The 13,790-nt window shown below is 62.0% G+C and overlaps 8 protein-coding genes across 8 annotated transcripts; 6 read left to right on the top strand and 2 right to left on the bottom strand.

Moving 5' to 3' along the window:
* The first annotated feature begins 253 nt into the window (after nucleotides 1-253).
* FA10DRAFT_267446 (NAD(P)-binding protein) lies at nucleotides 254-1,093 on the top strand. Its single transcript, XM_025521910.1, has one exon. It carries the CDS (start codon nucleotides 324-326, stop codon nucleotides 1,050-1,052), a length of 729 nt encoding a protein of 242 aa, XP_025378228.1. The 5' UTR covers nucleotides 254-323; the 3' UTR covers nucleotides 1,053-1,093.
* Nucleotides 1,094-1,110: 17 nt separating this feature from the next.
* On the bottom strand, nucleotides 1,111-3,515 carry FA10DRAFT_275438 (acetyl-CoA synthetase-like protein; the record flags this gene model as incomplete). Its single annotated transcript, XM_025523268.1, has 5 exons — nucleotides 3,378-3,515; nucleotides 2,968-3,317; nucleotides 2,528-2,904; nucleotides 1,917-2,450; nucleotides 1,111-1,857 (listed from the first exon to the last, which is right to left on the bottom strand). Exons 1-5 carry the CDS (start codon nucleotides 3,410-3,412, stop codon nucleotides 1,111-1,113), a joined length of 2,043 nt encoding a protein of 680 aa, XP_025378229.1. The 5' UTR covers nucleotides 3,413-3,515.
* Nucleotides 3,516-4,203: 688 nt separating this feature from the next.
* On the top strand, nucleotides 4,204-5,081 carry FA10DRAFT_267447 (xylanase precursor). The gene has a single exon (XM_025521911.1). The coding sequence runs from the start codon at nucleotides 4,309-4,311 to the stop codon at nucleotides 4,978-4,980; it is 672 nt and encodes a 223-aa protein (XP_025378230.1). The 5' UTR covers nucleotides 4,204-4,308; the 3' UTR covers nucleotides 4,981-5,081.
* A 185-nt stretch (nucleotides 5,082-5,266) lies between these two features.
* Nucleotides 5,267-7,685, top strand: FA10DRAFT_294670 (P-loop containing nucleoside triphosphate hydrolase protein). Its single transcript, XM_025524445.1, has 9 exons — nucleotides 5,267-5,487; nucleotides 5,547-5,730; nucleotides 5,791-6,098; nucleotides 6,163-6,501; nucleotides 6,558-6,702; nucleotides 6,775-7,184; nucleotides 7,242-7,279; nucleotides 7,339-7,511; nucleotides 7,567-7,685. The coding sequence occupies exons 1-9, from the start codon at nucleotides 5,343-5,345 to the stop codon at nucleotides 7,625-7,627; spliced, it is 1,803 nt and encodes a 600-aa protein (XP_025378231.1). The 5' UTR covers nucleotides 5,267-5,342; the 3' UTR covers nucleotides 7,628-7,685.
* A 107-nt stretch (nucleotides 7,686-7,792) lies between these two features.
* FA10DRAFT_302213 (hypothetical protein) lies at nucleotides 7,793-9,881 on the top strand. Its single transcript, XM_025525075.1, has 4 exons — nucleotides 7,793-8,374; nucleotides 8,439-8,865; nucleotides 8,932-9,036; nucleotides 9,098-9,881. Exons 1-4 carry the CDS (start codon nucleotides 7,842-7,844, stop codon nucleotides 9,857-9,859), a joined length of 1,827 nt encoding a protein of 608 aa, XP_025378232.1. The 5' UTR covers nucleotides 7,793-7,841; the 3' UTR covers nucleotides 9,860-9,881.
* A 160-nt stretch (nucleotides 9,882-10,041) lies between these two features.
* On the top strand, nucleotides 10,042-11,427 carry FA10DRAFT_302214 (pectate lyase; the record flags this gene model as incomplete). The annotated part of the gene is made up of 1 exon (XM_025525076.1): nucleotides 10,042-11,427. One exon carries the CDS (start codon nucleotides 10,042-10,044, stop codon nucleotides 11,425-11,427), a length of 1,386 nt encoding a protein of 461 aa, XP_025378233.1.
* Nucleotides 11,428-11,552: 125 nt separating this feature from the next.
* Nucleotides 11,553-12,754, bottom strand: FA10DRAFT_267448 (hypothetical protein). Its single transcript, XM_025521912.1, has one exon. The coding sequence runs from the start codon at nucleotides 12,713-12,715 to the stop codon at nucleotides 11,864-11,866; it is 852 nt and encodes a 283-aa protein (XP_025378234.1). The 5' UTR covers nucleotides 12,716-12,754; the 3' UTR covers nucleotides 11,553-11,863.
* Nucleotides 12,755-12,868: 114 nt separating this feature from the next.
* Nucleotides 12,869-13,774, top strand: FA10DRAFT_267449 (hypothetical protein). The gene is made up of 2 exons (XM_025521913.1): nucleotides 12,869-13,446; nucleotides 13,506-13,774. Exons 1-2 carry the CDS (start codon nucleotides 13,161-13,163, stop codon nucleotides 13,688-13,690), a joined length of 471 nt encoding a protein of 156 aa, XP_025378235.1. The 5' UTR covers nucleotides 12,869-13,160; the 3' UTR covers nucleotides 13,691-13,774.
* The last annotated feature ends 16 nt before the right edge of the window (nucleotides 13,775-13,790 follow it).

A 13,790-nucleotide genomic window follows, 5' to 3' on the forward strand; every position in this document is an offset into this window, starting at 1 on the left:
CAGATGGGATCTCAGCTTCTCGGTCAGACCGAAGATCAAAGCTTAAGCAGAACGCCAAAATGAAGCAGGCCTGGCAGGAGGCATTCGACAACCCAAAGGGAGAGGGCGACGCCCGACCAACGGCCTTGGAGGTCATCGACGAGGAGGGGGTGCGCGGACAGTGGCAGGGTCGCGTCGTCCTCGTCACTGGCGCCGCTGGCCTGGGCGGCGAGGCGGCCAAGGCTCTCGTCGAGACGGGCGCAAAGGTCTACGTCACGGCGAGGAACCTGGAAAAGGCGCAGCGAGACCTGGGTGCCGCCGCCTCCAAAGTGCATCTCATCAAGATGGATCAGTCGTCACTGGCTGATGTCCGCCGGGCAGCCGCAGAGCTCCTGGCGCGCGAAGACAAGCTCCACGTCTTCGTTGCTAACGCAGGCATCTACCAAATGAAGCACGAGACAAGTGCCGACGGCTTTGAGATGCACCTCGCCGTCAACCACCTCGCTCACTTTCTCCTCTTTCTCCTCCTCCGCCCCGCGCTGCTGGCGGCCACGTCGAGTGCCTTTCATTCGCGCGTCGTCGTCGTGGGCTCCAATGCATCGCGGCGCTTCAAGGCGGACCTGGAGAACATGAACCTCGAGGGCGAGGGCGTCTACAATGGCTACCTGGGCTACGGCGCGTCCAAGACGATGAACACGTGGATGGCCAACGAGATCGAGGCGCGGTACGGCAAATCGGGCGTGCATGCCGTGTCGCTGCAGCCAGCATTCAGCTTTGGCACGGGCCTCGCAAAGGACTTTGATCCGAAAGCTATCAAGGCCTTCACCGACGACCCGGGCTTTCAGGCGCGCTCCAAGTCGCAGCCCCAGGGCGCGGCCACGACGGTGTATGCAGCCACGGCCAAGGAGCTCGAGGGGGTGGGCGGAGTCTGGCTCGACAACTGCCACATCCAGCGCCAGGTCTGGGACCAGAAGACGCTCTGGGCCTCGGGCCACTCGCCCTGGGCCTTTGAGCCCGAGAACCAAAAGAAGCTGTGGGACATTTCCCTGAGACTGGTGGGCGAGGCAGAGTAAAGCCGGCTCACTCTCACGCTGTCAGTATGAGTAGAAATGACATTGTTTCACGGGTGGACTACAAGTTAGAAGAAGCCCTGTACAGCTCAGCAATGTCATCTGCGAGAATCTTTGCGGCCTCTGCGCGCTTGACCTTGAACGTGGGTGTCAGGAGGCCGTTTTCGATGCTGAACGGCTCCATGCGCAGCTTGACGGCCTTTGGGATCTCGAAGCCGCGCAAGCTCGCGGCCCTGCCAGTGTTGTGGATGTCCTTGACGACGGCTGAGACGATCTTGGGGTCGCAGCAGGCGCTGTCGAGTGCTGCGAGATCCGTGGGTGACACCTGCTTGCCCAGGACCGACGAGACGTAGGGCGCAAACGCGTCTGGGTCCGGCACGCCCACGGCGACGAGGTGGGCCTCGCGCGCGTCGCCATAGAGCCAGAACTGGGCCATGATCTTGTGGGCGAGCTTCTGCTCGACGTTTTCAATGGCCACGTACTCGCCCTGCGAGAGCTTGACGAGGTTCTTGACCCGGTCGATGATGCGGAACCGGCCCGTGTCGTCGACGGAGCCCACGTCGCCGCTGTGGAGCCAGCCGTCGTCGTCGATGGTCTCGCGCGTCTTGGCCGGGTCCTTTGCGTAGCCGGGAAACACGGCCGGTCCACGCGAGAGAATCTCACCGCGGGGATGGGGCTTGTCCTGCGACGTGTAGCCCAGCTCGGGGCAGTCCTTGAGGCGGACCTCGACGCCAATGAATGGCGGGCCACACGTGCCGAGAACAGTGTCGTGGGGCAGCATGATGAGGCACTGGCTGGCATTCTCCGTCTGTGCAGGTGTCAGCCCAAGCTCATCAGAGCCCTAACCCTCTCTGGCGGCAGACTGACCTGTGCATAGCCCTCGCGGATGTCGCAGCTGAAGCAGACGCGGAGGAGCTTGATCGTCTCGGCCCGGATCGGCGCGCTGCCCGAGAGCATCAGCGTGACACGCCCACCGAGGACGGCGCGCACCTTTGCAAAGACGACGCGGTCGTAGAACGCATGGTGCACCGTCCCAGTCTGGTCGTGGTTGGCCACCTTGGCTGCGATGGCCGTGCGCAGCAGCTTGCCCTTGAGCCCGGGCCCGTCGGCCTGGGCCTGGATCATGCCTGCGATGCGGTTGAAGACGCGGGGCACGCCTGCAAACAGCGTCGGCCCCAGGATCTGGGCATCCTCAATGAGCCGGAGCACATCGCCGCTAAAGTAGCCAATTGAGGCACCCATGCGCAGGTAGGCAGCCTCGACGGTGCGCTCGTACATGTGCGACAGGGGCAGGTAGGAGAGGGTGCGCTCGTCGCGCGGGTCACCCGTGACAAAGTAGGCAAACACGATGGCCGCCGTGGCAATCTGGCGATGGGTGACCATGGCCGCTTTTGGGGTGCCCTGATGGAAGCAGTGCAGTGCAGTGCAGTATCAGCATTGATTGTTGCTCGTGAAGAAGAAGAATGAAAAGAGCTCACCGTGGTGCCGCTCGTGTAGCAGTATGTGGTCACGTCGCGGTTGTTCGTCGGCGGGTTGTGCTTGAAGGGGTGCTTGCGCCCCAGCTCGAGCAGGCCGGCATAGGAGACGAGATGGATGCCCCGGGTCTCGGCCCACTGCCTCGCCAGCGTCTCCTCGCCCGACCGGCGCGGGATCGAGTCGAGGAGGACGATGCACTTGAGCAGCGGCACCTCCTCGGACCGGCTCAGCAGCGCGGCCAGGTGCGAGGCCGTGGTGAAGCAGACGCGCGACTCGGAGTGAGCAAGGACAAAGAGGGCAGTCGCCTGATCGTAGCTGTCGTACAGCGAGACAATCATGCGCGAGTACGAGACGGCGCCCAGGTCGATGATTTGTGACTCTGACAGTCCCCGAGTCTCAGCTGCTTATTTTTCTTCCACACATGCCATGTCCGTCCACTCACCGGGCCGGTTCTGGCACCAGATGCCCATCATCCAGTTGGTGTCGGCCACACCCTGGCCCAGCTTGCCTTCCTGCTGCAGCCGCGTCAGGCCGGACCCGACCGCAGTCCTCAGCTCATCGACCTGGGCGTAGGTGAGCCACTCGAAGCGCCGGGCAAAGTCGCTTGCCTTTTCGTCCCACGGCCGTTGGCCAAGGCAGGGCCGGTCGGCAGAGACGCGGAGGCCGCTAGCAAAGAGGTCATAAATGGTTTCCTGGGCGTCGAGCTCGGGCACGCCGGCGTTGCGATAGATGGGCGTGTACCCAGGCTGCTCCGAGCCAGGCACGGTGGTTGCCTGCTTGTTCAGATCCCACCTTTCGGTCTTTCCACTCAGTCTTCGCTTGGCCACCACGGTCTTTCAGTATCTCACTCACTGCTTTGGGCACTCGGGAAGCGTCGAGACGGTCATTGTTGGTGTTGAAGCCCGTCATCTGACGGCTCCTCGACCGCAGACACAGGCCGAAGCCTGCTCCGGCTGACCCCACGTCCCGAGGGCACCGGCTAATACGTCGTCTCTTCCCCGCACGCACTAAAAATTAGCCTCACCTCCACTGGCGCACGCGATTCGGCCGAGGCGAGGTCATCTTGTGGAAGACACCCTATTCGACTTTGCGGATCTAGAAATGTCGCTTCACTGCCAGGACGTCGCAATGCTGTCGCTTCCAGGATTGAGTCACAGCCGCTGTCGTTGCTGTCTCGCCTGCTTGTTGTTTCACTTGCTGCAAGGATGTAGGCGGGTCTGCAGACGATGATGACCGAAGAGCTCAGCGACAGGGTCAGTAAGGGCGCTCCATGTCACTACTAATGTGATGAGAACATGGGCGGGATCGCTGCTGCTGCGAACAGCGACCCCACTTTTGACGCCCTTGTCGCGAGAGGGCCCTCCTCGTTGACTACTCGAGATTGACCAGGGTCGATCTTGCCCCCGCCCCTTTTTACTTTATTTTCGGTCATGTCATCCATTCTCCGACGCCATTGAAAATTCTTGGTAAGCTGCGCGGGTCTGTGAGCTCCAGTCACCCCGCCCCCTGACCGGCCCCCGTCCCGAAGAGGGTCATGGAAGCACCCATCGAAGCCTGCTCTAGATGTATTGGAGCTTGTCAGGAACTCAGCTGCAGCACGCTAAGGAAGCCGCTAGTGAAACCTTCGCTCCTCCCGAAGAAGAGCAATCACCCCTTCTTCTTCGGCTCCACCCCACCCCCCCCACCCTGATCAGCGGCTTCTCTTCTTCTCGCGAGCCACTCATAAAGGAGCGGTGCAACGGTCGGTGGCTGGCTCACCTTCACCATCACCTCTTCCTCTGCAATGGTCTCCTTCTCTTCGCTCTTTGCTTGCGCCGTGGCCATCGCAGGCGTGGCCTCAGCCCCCGCCGCTACGAGCAGCAACGGCCAGGACCTGGCTGTCCGCAGCGGCACTCCGAGCTCGACGGGCACCAACAACGGCTTCTACTACTCCTACTACACCGATGGCACAGCCACCGCCACCTACACCAACGGTGCTGCGGGACAGTACAGCCTGACGTGGTCCGGCAACGGCAACATCGTCGGCGGAAAGGGCTACAACCCGGGCTCGGCACGCGCCATCACCTTCAAGGCCGACTACCGGCCCCAGGGCAACAGCTACCTGTCCGTCTATGGCTGGTCGCGCAACCCGCTCGTCGAGTACTACATCCTCGAAGACTACGGCACCTACAACCCGGCGTCGAGCCTGACGCACATGGGCACCCTCACGTCCGACGGCGCCACGTACGACGTCTACGAGGGCACGCGCACCAATGCGCCCTCCATCGAAGGCACGCAGACGTTCAAGCAGTACTGGTCCATCCGATCCTCGAAGCGCGCTAGCGGCACCGTCACAACGGGCAACCACTTCAGTGCATGGGCCAAGCTCGGCATGCCCCTCGGCACCTTTGACTACCAGATCGTCGCCACCGAGGGCTACAACAGCGCGGGATCGAGCACCGTGACTGTTTCGTGATCCAGGCGAGGACCTTCTCTCTCTCTCTCTATTCTATCCTGTGCCTAGTCTCGGGTCTTTCTGCCGAATGGTCTGCAATGCTACGGGCACATATATGCAGAAAGGACTGTGTGACAGAGACTGATTTGCAAAGAAAGGCAGGCTCGCGGGCGCCTCTGAGATCAAAATGGACCGGAGAAATATTTCTTTGCGCCACAGACGCGGTCCGCGGCCATTTCCTTTGCCTAAATAGCCACGGCTAGACACGAAAGTGACCGTCGTTGTGTCTTTAACGTACTGAGAGGCGAGACAATGGGTATATAAAGGCTGCTGTCCACCGCACAACAGTCTTAGAATACAGATTGAGAAGATAGACGACGAGAATGAAGATGGCCGACATTGAGAACGGAGGCGAGGACCACCTGGCTTGGACGGGCGTCGAGTACACCGTCAAGGGCAAAAAGGGCACCACCATCAGGCTCCTCGACGCGGTCGATGGATCGTGCCGCACGGGACAGATGCTCTCCAGTGTGTGTCCGTTTGCCTTGTTGAAGACTATGATAAAGCACTGACGGCAGCACGCTCAGTCCTCGGCCCCTCGGGAGCGGGCAAGTCGACGCTCCTCGATGTCCTCGCCGGAAGAAAGGAGAAGACGGCGGGGACTGTGTCCATGCTGGCAGGCAGGGGTAAGATGAGCTACGTCGAGCAGGACGACGCACTCTTGGGCGCCCTCACGATCCGGGAAACATTCACCTATTCCGGAAGGCTGAGGTGCGTGGTACCCCCTTGCTGTCAGCACTCGCGATGACGCAAACTCACAAACAAAGATAGCATGCCCAACGAGCCCCGCTCTGTCATCGACGAGCGAGTCGACTCGCTGCTCCAGGGCCTCGGACTCGCTGCCGTCGCCGACAACCTGATCGGAACGCCCGTCCAACGCGGCATCAGCGGAGGGCAGAAGAGGAGGGTTACCATCGGAAATGGCCTCGTCTCCTTTCCCCGCGTCCTCTTTCTCGACGAACCAACGAGCGGGCTGGACAGTGCCACCGCTTTTGAGGTGCTTTCGTCGATCAGGAGCCTGGCCCGAGCCCAAAACTTGATCGTGGTGGCGACGATTCACAGCCCAAACTGGGAGACCTGTGAGCAAAATACGAGGCGTTGCATTTCCGACATGGCATCACTTGACTGACAGACTCCCGACAGTCAGCCTGTTTGACACGACGATCCTCCTCGCACGTGGAAAGGTCATCTACAGCGGCAGCGTGCTCCAGGTGGGATCCTACTTTGAGCGCCAGGGCTACCCAGTGCCTCTGCACACCAATCCGGCCGACCACATGCTCAAGCTCGTCTCCACCAGCTTTGGAAGCGTGCCTGCGAGCGATGACGAAGACAAGGTGGAAAAGCTGGCGTCGCTCTACGCGGCAGAGACTGCCTGCCGCCACAGCCCCGACACGCAATTGTCGGAAAAGGGTCTCGAGATGGAGCGCTCCCGTGCTCCGAGCGATCTCGTGATGCAGAGCTGGACGCTGACCTCGCGCAACTGTACGTAGCTGTCCAAGGGTGGGCGATAATGCGTTGCACCGCTGACTTTGACGCAGTCCTCAACTACCGTCGCAACCTCCTGGCCTACGGTGTTCGCATGGGCATGTACCTCGGCATGGGCGTCCTCGTCGCCACCGTGTGGGTCAACATGGCCCAGGACGACCGCCACATCAACGACCGGCTGAGTGTACACTTCTTCAGGTGAGCTCAAGCGGCTTGGCGACTCACTGGGAGCGCCCTTTCTTGCTGACCTGTCTGTGCGGCCACACATAGCGTCGCTTTCCTCGGTTTCATGTCCGTCGCCGGCATCCCTTCTTTTCTCGAAGAGCGCCTGGTTCTGTTTCGCGAGCGCCGCAACGGTCTTTACACGCCACTTCCCTTCGTCGTGGCCAACACGATGGCCACCATCCCCTTTCTCTTTGTCTGCTCAGTCGTCTACGCCGTCCTCATCTACTGGTCTGTGGGTCTGCACGGGGGTGCCTCGTACTTTTTCCGCTTTCTTGCCTTTCTCTTCCTGGGCGTCTACGCGGCCGAGACGCAGTCGCTGCTCATTGCCGCCATCCTGCCCATCTTTGTGGCCGCGCTCGCTGTCGCCGCGTTCGCAAACGGCTTCTGGATGGCTGTCCAGGGCTACTTCATGAGGAACCTGCCCGATTTTTGGTACTACTGGGCCCACTTCATCGGTGAGCTACATCTTTCGTCGTCAGACTGCTGCTATGTCTGACCCACAGCGCCTGCAGACTACCAGACTTTCGCGTTTCAGATCCTCGTCAAGACAGTGAGGGTTCTAGCTGGCCTCTTTTCCCTCAACGACGCGCTGACTGGTCCTCTGAACAGGACGTCGTGGGCCTCGTGTTTCCCTGTGCAGGATCTCTTGCAGACAAGACCTGCTCCTGCTCGATTCCCAGTCGTCTCGTGACCACGGGAGCCCAGTGCGCCGTCGAAGGGCGCGACATCATCGAGTCCCTCGGGTTTGGGGGCATCTCGACGACGCTCTACGCCTTCATCGTGTGAGTTGCCCGCCTTTCACGCAGTCCTACAACCATGCTAAGGCTTCCAGAGCAGCGTCATTATCATTGCCGTGTTCAGAGTGGCCTTCTGGGCCGTGCTGGTCCTGCAGAAGTAGCAGGCTCTCAAAGAAAGAAAAAGAAAGAATGGAGATGATTTTCCCGGCCCGAGGATTGGCAGCTGTCAAAAGTAGTAGTGAAAAAGTACCCGAAGCCCGCGGCTACTTTTTCTTTGGCTCTATGTGGCTGCGTTGCGTGTCAGAAAGCCTTAATTCTCATCTGCATCTGCATCTCTCTTTGCTACGACATCATTGCCTAGGCGATTGCGCAGTCATGGAGACGACTGTGAGACGCAACCCGCTGGCGTGTCTGGCGTGCCGGCAGGCAAAGAGCAAGTGCGATGGAGTGCTTCCCCCCATGCTCCTCGAAGGCAGCGACGTAGTGCCGGCGACAAAGGCCTGCTCGAGGTGTACGATGCACGGGGTGCAGTGCGCCTGGAAGCCGTGCTCCCGCACCGGAAGGCCGCCCAAGCGCAAGGCAGCCCTGGAGCAGGGTTTTGAGTCCAGTGAGCTGCCCTCGCTAGGGCAGCAGGATGACTTGAGCCTGCTGGCGTATCCCTTTGACTGCGAAGCGTCGCTGGGCATTTTCGACGCCCTCTTCGATGCGCACGCCGAGCAAGGGCCCTCGTCGGAGCCACTGTCGCAGCCGTCGTGCTTTTCGTCGTCGCCCTCCCCGTCCTCGTCGAGGTCCTCGGCTGTGTCCTCTTCCTTTGCCGGCACGTCGCCGACGTCGTCAGTCGCCTCGCAGCTGCGGGAGATGAAGCGGCGGATGGGCAGCAGACGGGACGAGGACGTCGTCGCGACAGGGTGCGTGCGTCTGTCAACAGTCTTACTGACCTTGCCCATGAAAGCTGACTGACTCTGACCGCAGCATTGAGCGCTACTTTGCCAGCTTTGGCCTCTCTGTCCCTGTCCTAGGCCTGGCAGAGGAGGCGGACTTGCTCAGCGGCCGGCGAAGCCCGCTGCTCGTCGACGCCGCCGCCGCCCTGGGCCACAGCTACTACGTGGGCATGCAGGCGCCCGAGAGTGTCCAGCTCTGGCAGCGCTGCCAGAGTGCTCTCGCTACCGCACCTGCTGCAGCGACAGGCATCACGCTCGACGACAGCCTCGACGACATCCTGGCTCGCCTGCTCGTGGCCCACCTCGCGTACGCAGCGGGCGACTACGCGCTGGCCGAGACGCAGCACGGCGCAGCCTGCCGCATCGCCCTCCAGCAAGGGCTTCACCGCCTCGACGAGGTGGGCCGCCCGGCGCTGAGCGACGCGCTTGCCGAGCTCGGCCGGCGGACATGGTGGGAGGTGGGTGGCTGCTGTTCTGCCGAGATGCCATCGCACGCTGACGACCCATCCCCACCCCACTGACAGCTCTTTGCCGCCGACGTCATGATGGGCGCCGCGACGAGTGGGGCGATCACGAGCAAGCTGGGCCCCGAAGTTGCCGTCGCCGTCGCGTATCCCCATGACCTGGGCGTGAGTCTCTCTCTTGCGTAAGGGCAAGGACTGAGAGCTGACAAGATGGAGATGTGTGCAGAGCAACGAGGGCCTGGCATACGCTGTCCGCATCGAAGCATGCAAGGCGACACGCGAGACGCTGACCGAGCCGTCGCCCCGCCAGCGCCTCGGCGCGCTCGACGACGTCCTCTCCCATCTCGCCGCCCGTGCCCATGCCGCCTGGCTCGCCGCCGACGCCAAGGTCGGCGCGCACGCTGCGGCGGCTACGGCTACGGGTACGGCTACGGCTACGGCTACGGCTACGGCTACGGGTACGGCTACGGCTACGGCTACGACTACAGCGACGTGCGCGCGCAGCACCGCCACCAGGCGCACACTCCTCTTTGACGCCACCGTCCAGCTGCTCGGCACCTGCATCCACCTGCACCGGCGCGCCTGGTTCGCCGACCTCTCCCTCGACCTGCGCTCGTGCAGCTTCCAGAGCGAGCACATGGCCGATGGCGGGCCCGATGCCGCGCTCGTCGAACAGAGCGTGGCGCGGATCGCACTCGTCGCACACCGCATGTCGGGCCTCTTGCTCGCCGACTTTGAGGCCTGCTACGCGGCAGAGGCCGTCGCGCCCCCTCACTGGCCCTTTATCGCATGCTGCAACATGCTTGCCTCGTACGGCTGCGTCATTGCCCTGCTCAATGCCAAGGCCGACGAGCGGCGCGGCCTCCGGGGCCGCATCGACTTTCTCGAGGCCTCGCTCTCTCTGTATGCTAGATTCTGGCCCGTGGCTGCAAAGGCGCAGCACGAGGTGCGCGCCTGTCTCCGGGCCGTTGAGAAGGCAAGCACGTAATGGCATGTAATGTATACTAGGCAGGACAGTGATCCAGAATACTTTGCCATCGTCACGGCCAAGCAATCGCTGAGGCTGACTTTGAAGTGAGACGACGGGCGCCCGCCCAGCCAGCTGTGTGGCAGACTGACCGACCACCGCTTGCTCTCCACCATCTTCCTCGTCCTCCCTAATCCCCCTCGATGCAGTCGTGGACGAGCAGCGGCCGGCGTCAGTGCCCTTCGCTGCTGGCTCGTCTCGGCGCCCTCCTCGTTCTTCTCCCTCTGCTTGCTCCGCTCTCGGCCCACGCACGCCCAGCGACTGGCACGGCTGCGCCCGCCACATTCTTCGTCTCGCCGTCGGGTGCAGACAACGCCACGGGCACCAAGGTCGCACCATGGAGGACAATCACACACGCCCAGTCCGTCGCCCAGGCCGGCGACACCGTCTACCTGCGCGGTGGACGGTACGCGTTCGACGTCGCAACAAAGCCCTGTGCGAGCCGCACCGACCTGGTCGCTGGCGTCGTCTTGAACAAGAGCGGCCAAGAGGGCCGGCCGATCCGCTACTGGGCCTATCCGGGCGAGAAGCCCGTCCTGGACTTCGCATTGATAAAAGACGACTGCCGGGTCAAGGGCGTCGAGGTGCGCGCCGACTGGGTGCACCTCAAGGGGCTCGAGATCACCGGTGCGCCGCAGCAGCCGGGCAACCACGAGAACCACGAGTCGTGGGGCGTCTGGATCAAGGCCAGCCACGGCGTGTACGAGCAGCTGGACGTGCACAGCAACATGGGCACGGGACTCTTTATCCAGGGCGGCAGCTACAACACCGTCGTCAACTCGGACTCGCATGGCAACTACGACCCCTACAGCTCCAATGGCGCGGGCCAGAATGCCGACGGCTTCGGCGCCCACGTCGGCACAGGCAGTCCCGGCAACGTCTTTCGCGGCTGCCGTGCGTGGGACAACTCCGACGACGGCTTCGACCTGATCAACTCCTATTCGCCCGTGACGATCGAGTCGTCGTGGGCCTGGAATCAGGGCTATCTGCCGGGCACGAGGACACCCGTCGTCCAGGGCAACGGCAACGGCATCAAGGCCGGCGGGTACGACGCCCGGTACGTGTCCAATGCAGTCAGGCATTCCGTGCGCCTCTGCGTCGCCTTTGACAACAAGTCCGCAGGCTTCTACGCCAACCACCATCCGATGGCAAACGAATTCTTTGGCAACACGGCCTTTGGCAACGGCGTCGACTTTGACATGACCGTCATCACGCCCACAGGCGAGGAAGACGTGCAGGGCATCCTGCGCAACAACCTCTCCATGTCGCCGAGGAACAAGCTCAAGATCGCGGGCACCGACTCGGGCTCGTCCTCGAACTCGTGGGAGCGGGGCAGGGGGGTGCCGAGCGAGACCGACTTTGTAGACACGTCGCACCGCGGCTGGGATGCCCCGCGCCAGGCCGACGGCAGCCTGCCCCACCTGCTGCATTATCGCCTGCGTCCCAACAGCCCACTGGTAGACGCTGGCATCGACGTGGGCCTGCCCTACCACGGCAAAGCACCCGACCTCGGTGCGTTTGAGAGCTAGTGTGCCCCCGTAAGGGTGGTCGGATAGTGTAACGAAGCGATGCTCCCTCTCTATGAGTCCCTTGTATGCTGTGACTGGACGTTCCACCTGCCAGTCTCACCCTCAATAAGCGCACATCACAATGAGCTGAATATATTACAATGCGTACTCAGACCGCACTACACGAGCAATGCGCAGAGCTGCGACTCCTCCCACGCTTTGACTGAAAGGGTGACTCTCCAGCGAGCGGTTAGGAAGACACACTTGTTCTGCTAGGAGATGACTCGGATGACGCAGGGTGCGGTCTGCTAGCGTCTTCTCCGAGGGCCGCGTACGGTGCTCGTCAGGATTTGAATCTTGATCGGCCCCCTCGGCAGCCTGGGGTGCGACGATGGACTACGGATGTGCGGCCCACCGGGCATGTCCATGATGCTGGAACGATGGAGCCAGCGGACAACTACGACTGCCAGCTCAGGTGGCGAACAAAGCCAAGCGCAACATCGGCGTCGCCCTGGTTGGGGAGGAGCCTGCCCAGGATGGCCTCAAGCGCAGCCCAGTCTGCGCTCTGTGCCTCGGTCTGTTGGTCCGACAGTTGCGACGAGGTGCTTGCCAGTTGCGCGGGCGAGCCAAAGTCGAAGTCGTCGAGCTCGTCCAGGACGTCGTGTGCGAGGACGGAATGGTCGCTGTTTCGCCGGGACGCATCTTCGCTCGGCCCACAGGACTGCCATTCGCTGGCATTTGCCGCCGCCGTTGCCGCCGCGGCCGCAGCCGCCGTCGCCCACTTTTGCTCGTCTCCCGACTTTGTGCGCGTCGCCAGCGCGTGGAACTTGCGGCACCGGTTGCGACAGGCCAGCGCGCTTCGCCCCTCGAGCTGCCGCGCAATCTCGCTCCATCGGTTGCCCAGCTCGTCGTGGAGCAGGAGCAGCGTCGCGTCCTCGTCGGCGCCCCACTCCCGCGACGATGTCTCGAGGACGTTGTAGAAGCGCGCCGAGCACATGTCGTCGGTCCTCCCCGGCATGTCCTGCGCCACGCGCACCCAGCTCTTCCCATGGAGAGCGACGAGCGCAAGCAGCTGCGCGTCCTCCTCTGGCTTCCACCGGTTGCTCCGCTTCACCGAGGGGTCGAGGGAATAGAACCAGCGCTTGCGGCACGCCTTGACGCTTCGCCCGGGCATGCGCGCCGCCACCTCGGTCCACCGGCTCTCCTTGCCCCGCGACGAGCCGTACTGCTCCACCAGGCTCTTCAGCCGCTCGTCCTCGTCGGCGAGCCAGGGCGACGTCGACTCGGTTGGGGTCCTTGTGGGTGCCATTGCGGTATTTTTGCAGAGTTCGAGGCCCCCAGGCTGGAGGATCTCGACTTTTGAGATAAAGATCTGGGCTTACGTAAGCATTCTCTTGGCGGTGACTCGTGCCTAAATCCCGCACGCAGCCACTGCACGCGTAAGAATGTGCCTCTGTGGTCCCACTTTGCCTTTTTGGCCTGATGACAACGACGCTGACAGCGGTGTATCTAAGGTACCGAGGTGGGCGATTATTTGTCACCCTGCAAACGCAGTGTCTGTCATATTCTGGGGCAGCGTCAAATGGGCGTCAAAACTTGGATCAGAATAAATACCTCATGGCGCCCAAACGATGACGACGTGTTCCTGGTTCCTGGTTTGGTGCACAAGGTCGCCGTCCGGCTGTCGTAAAAGTGACAGGTATATAAGGAACGGTGTCTTCCGCGCTGTATATCGTCCATTCATCTCTTCAGCCATGCGATTCGCTCTCACCACCTCTGTTCTTCTGCTCGCCACTGCCGTCGCTGTCTCCAGCGCGCCCGTCAAAGAGCAACAGAGGCGTGGCACCAACGACTTTGGCATCTTTGCCGCCACCTATACCCAGTGCTTTGGGGGCGGCCTCACCCCGGGGCCAGGCTGCACGTCGTGGACCGACTACACGGTAGCTCCGCTCGACTTTAACGGATGCGGCAGTGATGGCCGTGCCGGGTACGACGGCAATGAAAAAGCGCCTCAGCATCTTCCGTCGGGCTTCAACGGCAGTGAGTGTTCCATTGACAGAATTGTGGGAGCATGTACTGATGCAGCCTTTTCTCTGCAGTCCAAGGCGAGATCACGCTCGTCAAGTACAACGATGTCGAGCCAAAGCTCGGCGCCACCCAGGGCGCCGTCTACGTCAACGGCCAGCCCAAGGGAACCTGCACATACGAGAACGGAGGAGACAAGCACTGCAGCGGCGAGATGGTCGACTACTTTATGAAGGTCAAGTGCGAAGTCACACCTTAGTCTGGTGTACTACTGCCTAGAGCGTCCGTATTCTATTCACCTGCTGAACATGTCTTCATACATTGCCTGCGAACATCCATGACCTTTTTGAGCCAGTTGT

Source organism: Acaromyces ingoldii, assembly GCF_003144295.1.
Source record: "Acaromyces ingoldii strain MCA 4198 unplaced genomic scaffold FA10scaffold_3, whole genome shotgun sequence".
Classification (NCBI taxonomy): domain Eukaryota; kingdom Fungi; phylum Basidiomycota; class Exobasidiomycetes; order Exobasidiales; family Cryptobasidiaceae; genus Acaromyces; species Acaromyces ingoldii.